The 16,614-nt window shown below is 50.1% G+C and overlaps 1 protein-coding gene across 11 annotated transcripts in view; it reads right to left on the bottom strand.

Annotated features, from left to right (window-relative positions):
* Positions 1-692: 692 nt before the first annotated feature.
* The window catches only part of Peg3 (paternally expressed 3), a 30,242-nt gene continuing 14,320 nt past the window's right edge, over positions 693-16,614 (bottom strand). For 10 of the 11 annotated variants that reach the window (XM_076839445.2, XM_076839446.2, XM_076839442.2 and 7 more), the window contains 7 exons: positions 14,771-14,917; positions 14,166-14,252; positions 13,425-13,514; positions 12,512-12,612; positions 9,563-9,665; positions 8,510-8,602; positions 693-8,361 (listed from right to left, as the gene is read on the bottom strand). In XM_076839445.2, the coding sequence (XP_076695560.1) occupies positions 4,085-8,361; positions 8,510-8,602; positions 9,563-9,665; positions 12,512-12,612; positions 13,425-13,514; positions 14,166-14,252; positions 14,771-14,786 (4,767 nt within the window). In that variant the 5' untranslated portion in view covers positions 14,787-14,917 and the 3' untranslated portion in view covers positions 693-4,084. The remainder of the gene's footprint in view (positions 8,362-8,509; positions 8,603-9,562; positions 9,666-12,511; positions 12,613-13,424; positions 13,515-14,165; positions 14,253-14,770; positions 14,918-16,614) is intronic. The other variant, XM_076839451.2, reaches the window with a different exon arrangement.

The following is a 16,614-nucleotide window of genomic DNA, read 5'->3' as shown; positions in this document are numbered from 1 at the left end:
GGGATGCAGCAGCCATCAGGTGGGTCACCAACACTGATCCAATTAGCCACAAATGGAAATCTGGTCATTATGGGATAACGTGCACGTGTCAGGATTTCCTCCTGAATTACCTGCGGGGTAACCTGCTGCGTTGTATGGGTGTTGAATTGAAGCTGGGTTAAAGTGTGGTTTGTGGACTGAAGAAAGATTTCCCCAGGGATAAACATCTTTTAACAAGAATTAGGAATAGATGTGTCACAGATTCTGAATCCCAATACTGGCATTTTTACATTGAGGGTTCCTGAACAAGCGAATCTCAAATTTTCATTTACAAATGCCCAGTCAAGTAACTGAAATATTTGTGGTTATTCTCAAATTCAAAAACACTACTGGAACATAAGTGCAGTTAAAGAAAACATGGAATCAAGGAATATGAAAAGATCCTATGGAGCAACTTAGCAAGACCCTGTTTCAAACAAACAAACAAACAGAATAGGTTGAGGACGTGGCTGATGCATCCTCGTGGTTAAGTGCCCCCAAGTTTAATCCCTGGTATCAGAAAAAAAAAATCCCATGGAAGTAATTATTGAATCAGCCAATACCCCAAAACATAAGATCTGCAAGCCAAATGAGGCACAAAGTGTCTGAATTTATAACTTTAGCAAAAAGCACACCTTAGCAAACCCTTGACAGGGACAAAAGAGACTGAGAAATGATTATTTTTAACTTTATTTTTATTGTTGACACTATTACAGATAGAACGATCACAACCATATCAACAAATCGAAAACCTGTGCACAAGAAAGAAGATGATGAAGACACATCAAGATGTTGACCACGGTCGTTGGACAGTGGAAAAATGCATGAGTTTCTCTTCTACATTTCCACAATGTCAAGGTTTACTATAGTGGACACATACTGCATGGGTGATGGGAACGTAGGGGGTGAAGGGGACTACTGACCACTGACAAAGGCCACTCAGAGAAACTGAGGCAGCACGCTTCCCTGTAACCCCACAACCACCTGCAGCTCTCAGCCGCTCTGTCTTCCCGTCTCCGACACGCACGGGACGTATCGTGAGCCCCCAGACCACAGCCCCACGTGTTAGCAGCAGCAATTCTTGGGAATACAGGTGAATTTCCTTCTCTTTTACTAATTTCCCAGTTTTCTATGAGTATGTATTATATTTGTAAAGGGAAAATACATACATTTAATTTGTCACCAAAACACCAAAGATTATTCAAGAAATTTTAGACAAAATATGTAGCCAGAATCCCACAATGACAACACTAATTATTTTTCACATTTTTTTTCACTTTTTGATTCGATGCACACACATTGAACACCATTACACCCACAGGCTGTGCACTGGAACAACGTGGAGGAAAGGATCGAGATGCTGGCGGAGTCCATGGGCTGGGGATGTGTGTGAATCGTTTTTATTTTCCAATTTTGCTCTGTTTTCTAATTTCTCCTCTGAGTACATGTTACGCTTATAATGTAGACATACACAATAAATGTTATCAGGACACTATTATAAGGAACACTGGAAAAATTAAGATAAAAGGATTTAACCATAATTCCAAAAGGGTACCATACAGCTATCTTGAACACACGTTTTGACATGGTTATAATTATAAACCTGTGTAAAGAAACAAGAATAAACAGGATGCTTTAGAGTGAATCTGTCTTTGGATGGTGGGGATATGGAATTTTTCCTCCACTTTGTTTTTTCCAAGTGTTTGATGAATTCCAATTATGTTCACAATGGAAATGTGATCATCAACTTTAACAGCACTACCATAAAGAACATTCAAGAAAGTTAAGAAAATGATGCTCAACTATAAGCGTACAACAACACAACAGCTTTTGACTATAAGCATACATCTTAAAGTCATAATTGTAGTATAAATATAATTTTGTGTCCTGCTTTCTCCACTTACTCTTCCGTAAATATATTTCCATGTTGCTACATAACTCTTTATGATTATCATTTTTAAACAGCTGCATAAGAGTCCACAGATACCTTCACTTAATTCTTATTCTACTGTTTGGCATTTAAGTTTCCAATTTCCCATACACGTAAGGTTGGAACAGACACCCTTCTTGGCAAGTTGCTTTCTGAAAAGGGTCTAGTGATTCACACCGCCTATGGCACCGAACCCCCAAATTCACTCTAATGACATCCACACTGATCCCAGTCCAGGGCCCTCTCATTGGGGGATGCCTCACGGGCGTTTCCCTGGATGTCTGCTCCGACTATGGGTCTTTCTGTGCAGCTTCCCACACTGTGCCTCCAGGACACCACCCACCCATCCTCACCCCTGCTCTGGCACTCCCTCTGTCTCCTGGGTCTGCGGGTGTGCTAGGATGCCCTTCTTTGGCTTACTCAATTCTGTTTCTTGCTCTCAGCTCTCCAGCCTCCTAGACTTTGGCATTCCCTGCAGCTTGGACACACTCCCCGGGAGCCCTAGACCTGCGGATCTAGAAGAGTAAGATTCAAATATGTTTCCCTCGGTGGATATTTTAATTTTGCTTGTTCAAATGATCTGCGCTTGTCTTTTGCTTACTTCAACTAGAGATCCGCTTTTTTTTTTTAATTTTTAAAAATTTTAAAGTTTTTTTTTTTTTCAGCCAACTCAAGGCCAAAAATTTTCTTAATATAGCCATTATGCGAGGGGAGAAGCAAAGGAGCACTGGATGTCCACAGCACAGGACAGGGGAGACCTCAAGCTGAGGTCAGTTTGTGATCAAGAGGAAAACCGAGATGGGACAACACGACACCTATGGATAGGTCAGAAGCGCCTAGAAGGCCTGAAGAGAAGAACAGATGGAAACAAAACAAATTAAGGCTGCTGGGGAACCTGAGTCCGTGTTAAGCTTGGGCTAACTGTAAAGGAAGCTTTTTTTTTTTTTTTTTTTAACACTTTTTAATTTTTTTTAAAATGCAAGTTAGACATGGGATTAGAGAGTCAGGTAAAGAAGAGAATTAGGTTTAAGCAATAGAAAGATCTAAGGATACTAGCTCCTGGGCACCCAGGGAGCAAACTGACTTGTGGCAGCACACATGCCACATAGGTGACTCAAGCCATGTTGCTACTTGTCACTTAAGGCAGGAAGCATTCAGAAGAAGTGATGAAAGGTTGTCAGCCTGCTTCCTTATGTACAGCAGCGAGTCTGTCCTGTGGTTCTCAACCTTCATTAGGCACTACTGTGATCTAGTGATGGTTGTAACCCATTCTTTAAAGGCAAAGACTTAGGATTTGTGGGGAAAAGCATCACATTTTAAATTCACTACTGAACACACATTATGTTGGTTTAAAAAAAAAACACTTTAAAAAAACACCCAAATTGTAATATTTTTGCACGAGAACCACTGCAAGGTACACACAAAGGGGACAGGTTGACATGGGTCACAAAGGCCAACCTATAAATTGTAAAGGCTCACACAGCGTCAGGTCACAAGGTGTTGGTGCAGACGAAATGGCTGTACAAGGAAGCGAAAATCACTCCTTTTTTCAAACAGCAAAGAATAAAGACATGTTACTTTTCCTGTCTACACCTTCACAAGATTAGAAACGTAGCAGTCAAAGATACTGAGGGGGTTCAAATAATGCACAAGGAATCTTTCTCAGACCAAAGACACTTACAGATATATTCTACTTTGTTGCTCTCTTCCTCCTCCAAGAACAAAAAATTAGAGTGTCAGGTGAGATACCTCTGCACAGTAAACTGCAATTGAGTATCATATTAAATCCAAATACGTGATCCCCATTTTGCTACGTTCTGCTCATTTATATACACTGCAGGGAACCTTCTGTTTAGGTTATAGGAGCATCATTTACAGGTGATTGGGCCAATCTGTCTGGTTGACTCAATCCGGTAGCTGGGATAGACGTAAGATGTGCTATAGCTTTCCCCGTGCAGACACTGATGCTCACGGGGAGAGCTAAGGCTGAAGGAGTATCCACGCTGTCTGGCTAATCTGAGCTGTCTGATGTTAAGTCAGGTGTGCACATGCTAAGGTAAGTTTCCTACTGACATTATCATAGTCTTGTTTTGGGTAAGGGTCCAGTTCTAGGTGGAGATTTTCCAACCTTTACACTTAGCCAGTGTGGCTGTTCTGGTGCCTGGCAAGGGACAGGCGGTCACTGAAGAGCTGCCCACAGACATCACATCTGAAGTGCTTCTCGTCGGCTGGCTGGGTGCCTCCGGTGCTGGTGCTGGCACGCTGGATGTAGCCTGAGCACTCCCCGGGGGCGCCTGCGGGCTCCAGCATGACCATGCTGGCCTGGGCCTTCAGGGGCCCACCCAAGGCTGCGCTGCACGGGAAGGTCTCTGTGCACTCCTTGTAGCCATCATAGGGCTCTTCCACCTCAATCTCCTCGTCTTCACCCTCCTCTTCTGGATCTCCCACTCCTAGGCCCTCAGGCCCGTCGGCATCTCCTTCTGGCCCTTGGGCTCCCTCCTCCGGGTCTTCAATCCCTACACCATCTGGCTCATCTGCATCCACAATTGGCTGCTCGGCTTCTCCATGGGGCTCTGCGGCCTCTCCTCCTGGCCCTTCGGCCTCTCCATTTGGCTCGGCAGCTTCTACTTCTGGCTCGGCAGCCTCTACCTCGGGCTCGGCAACCTCCACCTCTGGCTCAGCAGCTTCTATGTTTGACCCCTGAATTCGCAGGATTTCTTGTGGAACGAGGACATTGGCTTCAACTTCCTGGGCAGCAGCAGCTTCTTCTTCCTCCTCTTCCTCCTCCTCCTCTTCCTCCTCCTCTTCCTCCTCCTCTTCCTCAGGGTGAAACACTGTGTGCTTGGTTAGGACCGTGTCGTGGATAAAGGCCTGCCCACAATCTTTGCACTCATAGAATGGCATTGGTTTCCTGAAGGGCTCTGCAAGAAATGAAGTGTGAGTGTAGGAGGGCCCATATTCATAGGGCTCATCCTTGTGGACCTTGGTGTGGTGATCGCCAAGTTCTTTTGCAGTGAAGAAGCACTCTCCACATATTGTGCATTCAAAGAGCTTCTCCTCGGTCTCACTTCCCTGGAACTCGGTGAGGGCGAAGCCATGAATGAGGACTTCCTCAGCCATCTCGCTCTGCTCCAGTAATTCATCCTCCCTGTGGTGTCTCATGTGTTCATTGAGAGCAGAGCTATGAATGAAGCCCTGTCCACACTGAAGGCATCGAATGGCCGACCCAGCAAGAGCAGGATTCCTCTCCGCAGCACGATTCCTCCGTGGCTTCACAGGCAAGAGGGAAATAAAACCATCATCGCATCCCTTCATGGAGTACAGCTGGTCTTGCTCATGGACTCTCTGATGCTCAAAAAGGAAGGAGCTATGAATAAAAGATTCCCCACATTTTGGGCATTCAAAGAGCTGCTCACCAGTGAACTCCTTTGAAAACTCATTGATGGAATGGACGTGAACTTGAGACTCTGTGTCTTTGCTACTGTCAACACTCTTTCTGATGTGCACATCCTGATGACCTGTGAGATCCGTGAGATCCGCAAATCCCAGCCCACAGTCCTGACATTCATAGATTGTGTCATTTGGGTCATCCTTCTGGGGCTCCTCCAGATCTGACCCCTGAATGACAGTGTCTTCAACCATCTCCTGATCGTGGGTCTCCCCACCATGGGCTTCTACACCATGGGGCTCCTCACCATGGGGCTCCTGACCACGGGGCTCCTGACCACAGGGCTCCTGGCCACGGGGCTCCTGGCCACGGGGCTCCTTGCCATGGGGCTTCTGACCATGGGTCTCCTCACTGTGGGGCCCCTGACTCTGGGTCTCCTGATGATGAGTTTCCTCTCCAGGGGGCTCTTGACCACGGGTCTCTTCACCCTGGGGCTCCTGGGCAGGAGTTTCCTCTCTTTGGGGCTTCTGAGCAGGAGTTTCTTCTCCATGGGGCTTCTGAGCACATATCTCCTTGCCGTAGGGCTTCTGGGCAGGAGTTTCCTCTCCGTGGGGCTCCTGAGCACGGGTCTCCTCGCCATGGGGCTTCCAAGCACAAGTCTCCTCGCCATGGGGCTCCTGAGCACGGGTCTTCTTGCCACGGGGCTCCCAAGCATAAGTTTCCTCTCTGTGGGGCTCCCGACCTCGGGTGGCCTTGCCAGAGGACTTTTCTTGGGTGTAGATGTTCTGACGTGCACGGAAGAAGCTGCTGAAAGCAGAGCTCTGCCCTGACTCTCTACGTTTGTAGCGTGCTTGCTCTTCAGCATAGCGCTCTTGGGCATAACTCGTCTGAGGGTCAGTAGGGGCCAAGCTGCGAATGACAGATCGCTCATAAATTCTACTTCCAGAGGGCTTCTCTCTATTGTGAATCTTCTGGTGCTCAGTGAGGTCAGAGCTACGAGCAAAGCACTCCCCACATTCCTGACATTCATATAGCTTCTCTCTAGGGCGAACTATTTGCAGTTCACCAAAATGTAGGGAATGGATTACAGAGGTCTCATTGCCCCTGTGTTCAATGTACTTCTTTTTAGCACGCGCCTTCTGGTGTTCACGGACATTTGAGCTGGGAAGAGAAAATTTGGCATCTTGCTTGAATTCACTGGATCCCTCTCCAGCGAGACTTCTTTGAGGTTCAGCATGAGATACACTTGGCATAACAGAATCCTTATAGTTGTTATTCTTACCCACTTCAGAAGGGTTCTCTCTGGCAGCAATCTTCCGTCGCTTATTATTAAGGTCTGAGATATAAATGGAGGATTCTCCCTTCTCATCACATTCATTTTGCCCATTTCCACTGTGACGTTTCAGGGGTCTGGGAGCAGCCAGGCTATGGATGACAGACCTCTTGTGCTCCTTCCCTTCACAGGCACTCCTAGCGGCAGCTGAGCTCTGAATGGTGGACTCTGCAACTGCTTTTAGTTGACTGGGCCCTGCTACACTGTGACTTCTCAGAGTCTCAGCAGGGGTAAAGCTGTGGATCACAGACCTCTTGTAGAATCGCCCTGTGGTGGACACCCGCTGGTCTTCATCAGGGTTGCTGCTGATGGTGAACGCCTTCTCATCCTCCTCATCTTCAGGGGGTCTTGTTATAGTGTGACTCTTCTGAGACTCAGTGAAGGGCGTGCTGTGAATGACAGATTTCTCATATGCCCTGCTTTCAAAGAAGTTCTTCCGAGCATGGATTTTCTGACGCTCGCTGAGATCGGAGCTTTGCATAAAGGCATCCCTGCCATCTGCGAAGGCAAAGAGCTTCTCCTTGGTGTAAGTCTTCTGACGCCTTTTAAGGGACTGACCAGGAATAAAGGTTTCCTCACACACTTTGCTCCTGTTTTCAAATGGGTTTCCTCTGGTGTGAACTTTCTGATGTTCCTTCAGGGATGAGCTATGAAGGAAGGTCTCCCCACAAACCTTACACTCATAGATTCTCTCCTTATTATACATTTTCTGAAATTCATTCAGGGCTGCGTTGGGCATGAAAATTTCCCGATGTTCACGCTCGCGCTCAGGCTCACGCTCATTATCTTTGTCTTCTCCAAAATTCCCTCTGTTGTGGATTTTCTGGTGCTCAATCAGGGCAGAACTATGAAGGAAGGTTTCCTTACAAACCCTGCACTCATAGAATTTGTCTTTGCCATATATCTTCTGAAGCTCACTGAAGGTTGGGCTAGGCATGACAGTCTCCTCGTGCTCTTGCTCCCTGCGCTCTGCACGGCACTCTCTAGCATGGATCTTCCGATGCTCAGCCAGTGCGGCACTCTTATTGAAGGTTTCCCCACACTCCTTACACTCGAAGCGTTTCCCTCCAACCTGACCTTTCTGAACCTCACTGACTGCCACACTGTGAATGAAGGATTCCCCATACTCATAGAGGTTCTCTCTGGTGTGCATGATCTGGTGCTCGACAAACTCTGAGATGACACTGAATGACCGCCCACACTCATCACACACATATGCCATGGACCCAAAGTCCACTGACTGTGACTCGGAATAGGAGGAGGAGCCGAGGCCACTTAGGCTACTCATGCTCATGGCCTTTCTCATCTCACTGCCACAGTCAAAGGGCTTCTTTCTGGCACAGCCATTATGATCATGGACTGTGTCAAAATGATAGCGCCTTTTTCTTTCCAGAACTCTCTTTCTGGAAACAAGGCTTGAGTTGAACCTGAAGCCCCCCCTGAAGGCACTCCCTTCAGAACCCCTCTCCTGGATCACTGACTCCCTCCTGCTGAAGGCAGCACCCTTCCAGTTATCATCTGGCATTCTGGGGAGCCTCTGTGGCCGATCCTCCGGCTCCCTTGCTCTTCCTGATCTGGGGCCACGTGACACATCCTTGATGAACTTCTCCATTATCACTCCATGGCAAGATTCGTCCTCACAAATTCCACGCCGGTGAGAGGGCTTCTTGGCTTCAGGCATGGTTTTCAGACCTAGAAATAAACCCCAAACATAAATACTCCCTAGCCCATGTACTTGCACAAGGTGACCACAGGAGCTGGAGGAGAGCACTCTGCTGCGACGCCTGGGAATGTGTCTCATGGCTAGGTGGCTCCTCTGTAGGATCAGCCTGGGGCTTACCTCGGCTGGTGCTTGGGTAGACACTTCTCCTGGACCTTGATGAGTGGCCTTGGGTCATGTGGGAATGGCGGTCATCTTCAGCAAGTTGTACCCCTGGTCACAAGAGTGCAACAGCTCAAATTGGAGTTGGGGAATAAGACTCATCACCATAAATTGATTTTCATTTTCCTCTGAGCTACTAAATATAAAGTAGCTCAATTCTAATTATCTGACTATCTTTCATTTACTGACGCATTTTCCTACCATCCATTCCCTAACGTATTCCATTCTGCATCTTAATTCTCATTTAATGACACCCAAAAATGTGTAAAAGACTTCATGTGCCTGGGAACTTGGTGCACCTCTTATAGTCTTCAATTCTTGTCACTCTCTCTTTCACTGCCCTTCATGGCCGGTCCTCCTCCTCATTTTTTGTGGTACTGGGGATTGAACCCAGGGCCTTGTGCATGCGAGGCAAGCACCCTACCAACAGAGCCACATCCCCAGCACTTCCTCCTTTTTTTTTGTTTTTTTTTGTAGTTGTAGATGGACAGAATGCCTTTATTTTGACTTTTATTTTTATGTGGTGCTAAGGATCGAGTCCAGTGCCTCAGGCATGCTAGGCAGGCACTCTGCCACTGAGCCCCAGCCCAGCCCCCTTCCTCCTCCTTTTTGATAGTCCTTCCCTACCTGCTCTCTAACATCAGGCCTATACCAACAACTGTCTGCTACCAACTGGGGCTAGATGTTCTTCGGGTGGAGTTCACACAGAAACTCAAGACCCATTCTAAATGTGTTTTTAAAAATCTCTGCTGTCATTTATTCTAGAAAAAAATATTAACTCTGTCAAGAGCCATCTCCTTGTTCACAACTACCTGTACAAGCTATTCTTCAACCAAAGTCAGAGATTTCTTTAAAAGGCATTTAAAAATCTCTTGCCTGAAAATTCTCAAAGGCTTCTTATTACCCTTGAAGTCCAACTATGTTAGCGTGGACTCATCCTGCAACTTGAAACAACCATAGTGACAAAGTGGCCCAATGACCAGACTGAGAATGAGAGAAGCAGCTCCCTACCCAGAGAGAGCAACTTCCTGTAGTTCTCCATGTTGTCCTGGACTGGGTTCTGAGGTTTCCTGTCCTGGTTGAGGTTCACGACATTCTGGTATGATTCCGCATCCTAAAAGAACAAGCACAGACCTCTCAATGGGCTCTATCCGCATGGATGTCCCAAAAGAGAATAATGCTGGCGACATGGGAGCTACATATATGAAGTTATACAGGAAGTGCTCACAGTATTGGGGGTTCTGAGTGATCCAAGTCAAGCGTTACTAGGGGCCTACATCGTACCTACCTTGGTGCTACACTCTGAGGCAGATCCCAAAGACGCATGACACATATTCCTTGCCCTCATGCAGCTTATAATTTGGTTGGAAAGAAAAGACTCATGAAACAATTAGAGAACAATAAACAGTAAATTGGGGTACAGATAATAAATGCTAAGTAGACTTTGTGGAGGGAAAGTTCAGGGCAGGCCTGAACAGTGAGCAGAGGTCCTCACAGGGGGCCTTCAGTGGTGTGTGAGAGTACAGCATGTGCAGAGGGGGACTGGTGGGAAAGCCCAACAGGCTAAACAGCAAACCCGCATGTGTACTCTGGGAGCAGAAGGAAGACGCTTTCAAGCAGACATCTGGTCATGATGAAAGTGCCATTTAAACTTCCCTCCCAGTTCCTCCACTGCAGGTTATGGCTACAACACAGGGTTCTGGTGTGCAGGATCTCCACATGACCCAGCAACACCCACAGGCACTGAGGTCCTATCCTCTTTGTTTTAGTAGCTATTACCCTAAAAATTTTAGATCCCTACAGTACTCAGGAGAACCTTCTCTGCAGGATCCTAGGGACCTCTGCTAGTTGCCAGAGGGAGGATGGCACTGAGACCTGCAGAGATTTAAGAGGAAGATGGTGCTGTGGGAAGTCCACAGGCTTTGGAGCTGGAGAGAACTGTTGGGTCAAAGGAGGCCTGTACCCTGCATGAGTTGGCAGCCTTGGACACTCAGTTCCTGACCCTCAGGTTCTTCAGTGTAAAACTGGGAGAAGAGCATCTATTTGTCTTACAACACTGGGGGTGGGGATCTTTTGAAATGTAATGTGTTGTCTGAATAAAGAAAAAGTATGTAAAGAAAATAAAGAAGTTTTGATAATAAGTTTACTGTAGTTCTATTGCTGGGAAGAGACATTGAATGTTATAGAAACATGGGAAAAGTGGCCCAAAAAGATGAGGTTTGCAGAGCAAGGTGCATCTCCTACTGAGAGCAGGGCACAGGATCTGGCTCTGAGGGGGAGCCTCACGTAAGTGACAACCAGTGTCTGCTAGAAAGCAAGCACGACAATAAGGAAAACTAGGCAGGGCAAGGCTGCGAAGCAGGCTTCATGACCAAACCTCAAGTTGGGGCTTAGGGTTTCCAGGACAATAAACAAGCCACAAAAACCCAGGAGACCTTGCAACACTGAGACAGCCGCCTCTGCAGAAGCAGAGTCTGCCTTTGACACTGCCCTTCTGGGGTCTCCTGCAGAAAGCTCACGGGCACAGGTCTGCACCTTCAGCCTGGCAGAGGTGCTGCTGCACTCACTCTTCCTGCAAAAGGAAGAGCAAGGGTCCACAGACGTGTTTTAGTGACAGAGAGGAAACAGACCACACAAATGGAGTCTGGCAGAGAGAAAAGTGAGAGGCCAAGGTCCCCCCGGGGGAAGGCAGAGCCCAGAGCCATGAGGATAGACTATTTTTTATATTTTTCTATCTGCCTAATTTGAATAAAATAAATGTGTATGTGTATTAAATTCTCAACTGCACTGCTTCAATGAAAAAAAAAAGGATGCTCTGACTTGGGATGAAGTCATCAGCACAGTGGCAGGCCCTCAAGCAGCTGTTCACTTTGTGGTGTGACCAACAATGGTGTCTAAATGCACACAAGCTGTGGTCACGTCCCCTGGAGGAGAGGTGCTGGCGTAACGCTGGCACAGCACAATGCTGTCTTCACAACAGGACCTGTACAGGGGACAACTGAAGGAGTACACCTGGTATTAAAAGGTCCTGAGAGAATCTTCTGTGTTGTATACCCTAAAAGTCCATCTGTGTCACCTGCTGCTGCAGTTTCACTGCGTTCAGTGGGTGCCAGTCAGCGCTAGGCTGCTGCACTCTGCGGTTACACAACGTGTGTAAGCACGTATATCTGTGGGACTGTCAAAGGCCTGTCAGGGCAGGACCTGTGTCTCAGTGGCCACTGTGCTGCCCAGGGCCGAGGCCTCCAGTCTGCTGGGAGGCCTAGCTATGAAGGGATGAAGGCTCAGCTGCTGTCTCTCCTCTCTGTCGGACTCCTTCCTCAGGGCCAGCTCACACCCAGGTCCCTTCTCCTACCCTTGCAAACAGCACCTCGAGCCAGTGACCACCACAGCAGTCAGCACAGCGCACAGCCAGGAGCCAGGGGCACAAGGTGCACGGCACACGCAGGTGCCTCACCTGACTCCACACCAGGGTGCTAGGAGACAGCCACCACATCCACTTTACAGGTGAGGAAACTGAGGTTCAGCTTAGCTGAGTCAATAGCCCAGGACCACACGGCTGGCAGGTGGCAGGGCCATCTTTGAACTCTGTTCTCATCAGCTCCAGAGCCACGGCTTGCGCTGCCCATGCTCTGCAGAGGCACAGCTTTCTGGCCCAGCCTTCCTACAGAATCACTCTGCTCTCTGGCCACAGGGAGGGGCCTCAGTGACCAACCTATCAAGTGGCACACACTTGCTGAGGGCAAGGGCTCCTGGGACCACATGGGTGAATGAGGAAACAGGTAGCAGTGACCTCAGTCACTTGTCCTGCACTGGGATAGATCCAGGTGCCTTGGGGAGTAACTGGGGGCTCCTGGCTGTAAGTGGGCTCTAGGGGGCAGATTAGCACATTATCTGGGGTAAGAAAGGCATTTCTGCCATGAAATGAAGACACTTTTCTGGAAAGAGGAACACTGAGCATACCTGGGAGCGGGACTCATAATCCATCGAGTCCCTGTCATCTCTTTCAATTCCAAATCTTCTTTTTGTCATCACAGGAAGGGAAAGATCCCGCTGAGGCAGCCCTAGAAAGAAAAAGGCGTCAGGAAGGAACAAGGCCCAGCCCACCTGGCGGAACTCAGGTCTGCCCCCAAGCTCCCGGCCTGCCTGGTGTGTGTGCCAGTGTCTGTCTCTTCTCCTATGGCAATGCCCCTCGACTGCCACAACACAGCAGCCTCATCCTTCTGTCCCTTGTCTCAGGCAGCGGAGGTCAGGCCTCAAGCTGCCTGGTCTGGGCAGGACACCCACCAGCCCTGTCAGTCTCCTCAGCTGGGGCTACCATGTTTCAGGCTCATCCAGACATCATGAACTCCTGGCAGATGTCAATCACGTTATTCCCTGGTGGCAATTTCAGGGTGCCCTACTGCCAGTGAGGAACAAGAGATGATTTCTGGTGATATGGACACCAACAGTTCATCAGCATGTCTGTTAGTTCCTAATGCTCTGCTAACTCACAAGGAGGTCTCAGGCCTGGCACATGGAGGGGCATCCCACACCTATACCAGGCCGCGGAAGGCTTGCCAGGCAGCTGCACTGCTACAGCATGTCTGTCTTTCATGATCACACCTCTATCTAAGGTGTTTCCTATTTCCAATCTTTCCAGCAGTCTTTACGGAGACACTGTTAGCTTTTTAAAAACATGTGCCAGCTTAAGAAAAATACTGAGCAAAGAGTAACAGAGATGGAGATAGGTACATAAGACAAAGACTGCAGAGGAGCTTCAGACACGGGGGCCTGGAATCAACTTTGGAAGAAACAAGACACAGTCCACACCGAGCAGCATGGCCTTCCTGAGGCCCTGGCACAGGTACTGGCGTGCAGACCCCAGGGGACTTACTGCTTCTAGGGCTCCTGGTGTACAACCAGCAGTCTCGAGGCTCCGTGTCTCGGCTTCGGCCCCTCCGGTCCCATTCCCGCTCCCGGTCACCTAGGCAGCCAGATGTTGGGGTAGCTCATGAAGTGCTGGGACACACCTGTGTTCCCTTCACACACACACACACGCCTTGCCTCTCCCTTGAGCAGACGGCCCTGTATGGAGGGCTTGGGACCCTAGCGTGGTGCCCACCCAATACCTGCAACATGGGCTCTGAAGTCTGGCCCAAGTATGGCTCATTTAAAGCAAGTCCCAAAGCTCACCAGAGCCAGCTCCCCCCAGACCCTGGGATGTGTTCCTAATCCCGTTCCTCAGTGGTCAGGTCCAAACCTAGGAAATGGGCCACAGACGTACTCAGTCTGCTCAGGCCAGCTGAACTCAAAAGTGCACACTGCTGTGCTGCAAGGAAACAAGACCCAAGACCACGCCCTCCCTTCTGCACACCTCCCCAGGGAGGCTGGGACTACTCACACCGCCTCCAGACAGCCTTAAATGCTTCAGTGTTGTTAGAACCCCACATTTCACACCATCTGCTGTTGCTGTCACATCAAAAGTCTCAACTGCCTTCCTCTCCTCAGACCCAAATGATGCCAACCACACAGGCTGGCACACCGGCCATCTCCTTGGGGGCCTTAATGCCTGTCTGCAGGTGGGCAGCCCTGGCAGACAAACCCAGGGTGTTGGGACTGGTGGGTGGCTACTCACTGCTGGACGAGCGGCCTGGTCTAGGTGGTGGGGCTCCTCTGTTGGGGCTCATCTCATCGTCACTGGTCATGTCGCTGCTGCTGTCGTCTGAGAGGACACGGATGCCAGCTCAGCGAGCCGTCACCTCTGGCCGCGCTCCCGCAGCAGCCCCCAGCCCTCTGCTCCTCTCCCATGAGTAGCTCAGAGCCCTCGGTGGCTTCCAGCCACTTCTGCCACTTGAAGACCTCATGGCGAATATGGCTGCACCCACCTCCTTCACTCCTGAGAAGAGCAGGCAACAGGCTCTTCCTGGAGTACCAGGCCACAAGGTGTGGGTCGTGCAGGCTCTCTGCCTAATGGCACTCCTCCTTCTGCTGACTCAAGTGGCAGCGCTTAGCTAGTGGCTGTCTGTCCCACAGGGGACACTGGGCTAAGCATGAAGACACATCTGGGGGTCACACCCAGTGGGAGGAGGTCATGGATGAGGCTCATCTCAGCGTGCACAGGATGGCCCCTCACCCCTGCCCCAATACAGAGAGTGAACAGCTCAGATGGCTATAGGTGGGCCAGGCGGAGCCACAACAGCCCTTGGTCGTGCCCACCAGCCTCCCCTTAAGGGTCCTCACCGTCGGGCTGGTGCATCTCCTTGCACAGGGGCAGTGCCTGGCCGTTCTCTGGCCTCTCCCGTACCCAAGGCTGGCACTCCTTAGGCTGATGGCCAGGTGGTGCTCAAGGGCCCAGAGCTCGATGGTCTCCCTGGTGTGAGTCTCTGGCTGCAACCAATTGAAGCAGAGGGGTCAGATTGTGATCGAGTCTGTGAGGCCCTGTGCCTTCTACACAGAGCAAGTTCCAGAACTCGATGAAGGCGTTCAGAGTCTGCTGGGCCTCCTCCTGGAACAGCATAGGCCTCCAGTCATGTCACTGTCTAGCTCACAGATAGGGCCCAGGACTCCAGGTTTGGTGTTGATCAAGTGCTTTGAATACAGCGTTTCTCTAAACGGGTTCTCACTGGAGGAACCAAGTGTAAGTCAACAGGAAAGACCTGGCAGCCTGAGACAGTTGGTCCCAGGGACCTGTGGACACTGAGGACGCCCACAGCTCAGCAGCCCAGGATGGGTGGCTGCGTCCCATGCGCACCAGCACTGTGTCGGGATGGGCAGTGTCCCTGTAGACAGAAAACGGCCTCAGCTCAGCAGGTGAGACAGGACCTATTTCTGAGAGGCTCCCTGTCACCGGGGTTATGTGATGGAGGCAGTCTGTGTGGTCTGTGGGATGGAGGAACAGGTCCCAACCCTGTCAGAAGGTGAAGCTAAAGTGAGCTGAGATACCTGGAAGGCTGAGCTGCCCAGTGCAAAGCCTGTGGGCACTTCTCACAGTCCAGGCTGAACAAGAGGTCAGCGTCCCATCCAGACCAGGAGGGACAGGAGAAGGGGGCCAAGCTTGCCTTGTCTGTGCATTTCTTCCCCTAACACCACAACTGGACTCAGGATACCACGTGTGAAAGATGGAGGACCACACAAATGCCGAAGTCCTCGCGGCATGTGAAGTAGTGGCGAATGACTGGGTTCCCTTCCCTGAGCAACTTACGCCTCTGCACCAGTGCTACCGCGTGAGGCAGCCCTGGCGGCACTGCACTCCAGGTGACACGCCCCGCGGCAGCCCAGGGCTCCTTGCTGCACGCAGGGCAGGGAGTGCAGGAGGCTGGCTGGCACGTCACCAGGGAAGTCCCCCAGGGCACCTTCCCTCACAGTGAACACCCTTCTGAGGGCCACCGGGCCCAGATGCAGCCCTTGAGCCCATGCCAAGTCCACTCCCTCGCACTTCTTCCCTGACATGCCCTCTGTCCATCAAGTGTCTCACACACAGGTCGGGATCATCTCAGGTATTCTCTGGTGTGTGTGCCTGTCTTCCAGCAGTAAAGTGAGAACTCAAGTAAGAGGGGTGGAGGCCAAGCCCACCCCGTGCACGCCACTGCCCCGTCAGAGCTGACACTGCAGCGGTGTGCTGGACATGACATATGAAGTTCCACTTTAGAATCAGTGTTGGATGCAGACACACAATCTTCACACACACCAGCAGCAGCAGGGTGTGAGTGTCTTATGGGGGGACATCCTGGGTGGACTTCTGTGCCACTATTTCCAGAAGAGCATGCTGGGAAGCCACCAGGCCTCACTGGCCCCGTCCCACTCACCTCGGGGCTCACACGTCACCCACGCCGTATCACTCACACACGCGTGTCACCCTGGTGGTGTGCAGGGGCTTTCCTGCCACAGAGCCTGGCACCCTGGGGATGGGGTTAGATGTGGGAGACCCCAGACAAGGCCCAGGCAGCAGACAGCTCCTTGTCTCCATCTAACTGGCCCAAGGCCTAGTTTGTCCCCAAGGACACAGCTTCCTATTTGGATGACCCTCTTGTCTCTTACTTAATTCAATTATTTACTTGTCTTTATTTTCTGCCCCTCTTGCATTT

This window comes from Callospermophilus lateralis, chromosome 18 (assembly GCF_048772815.1).
Source record: "Callospermophilus lateralis isolate mCalLat2 chromosome 18, mCalLat2.hap1, whole genome shotgun sequence".
Taxonomy (NCBI): domain Eukaryota; kingdom Metazoa; phylum Chordata; class Mammalia; order Rodentia; family Sciuridae; genus Callospermophilus; species Callospermophilus lateralis.
The sequence above is the reverse complement of the archived record's forward strand: the minus strand, read 5'-3'. Positions and strand labels throughout refer to the sequence as shown.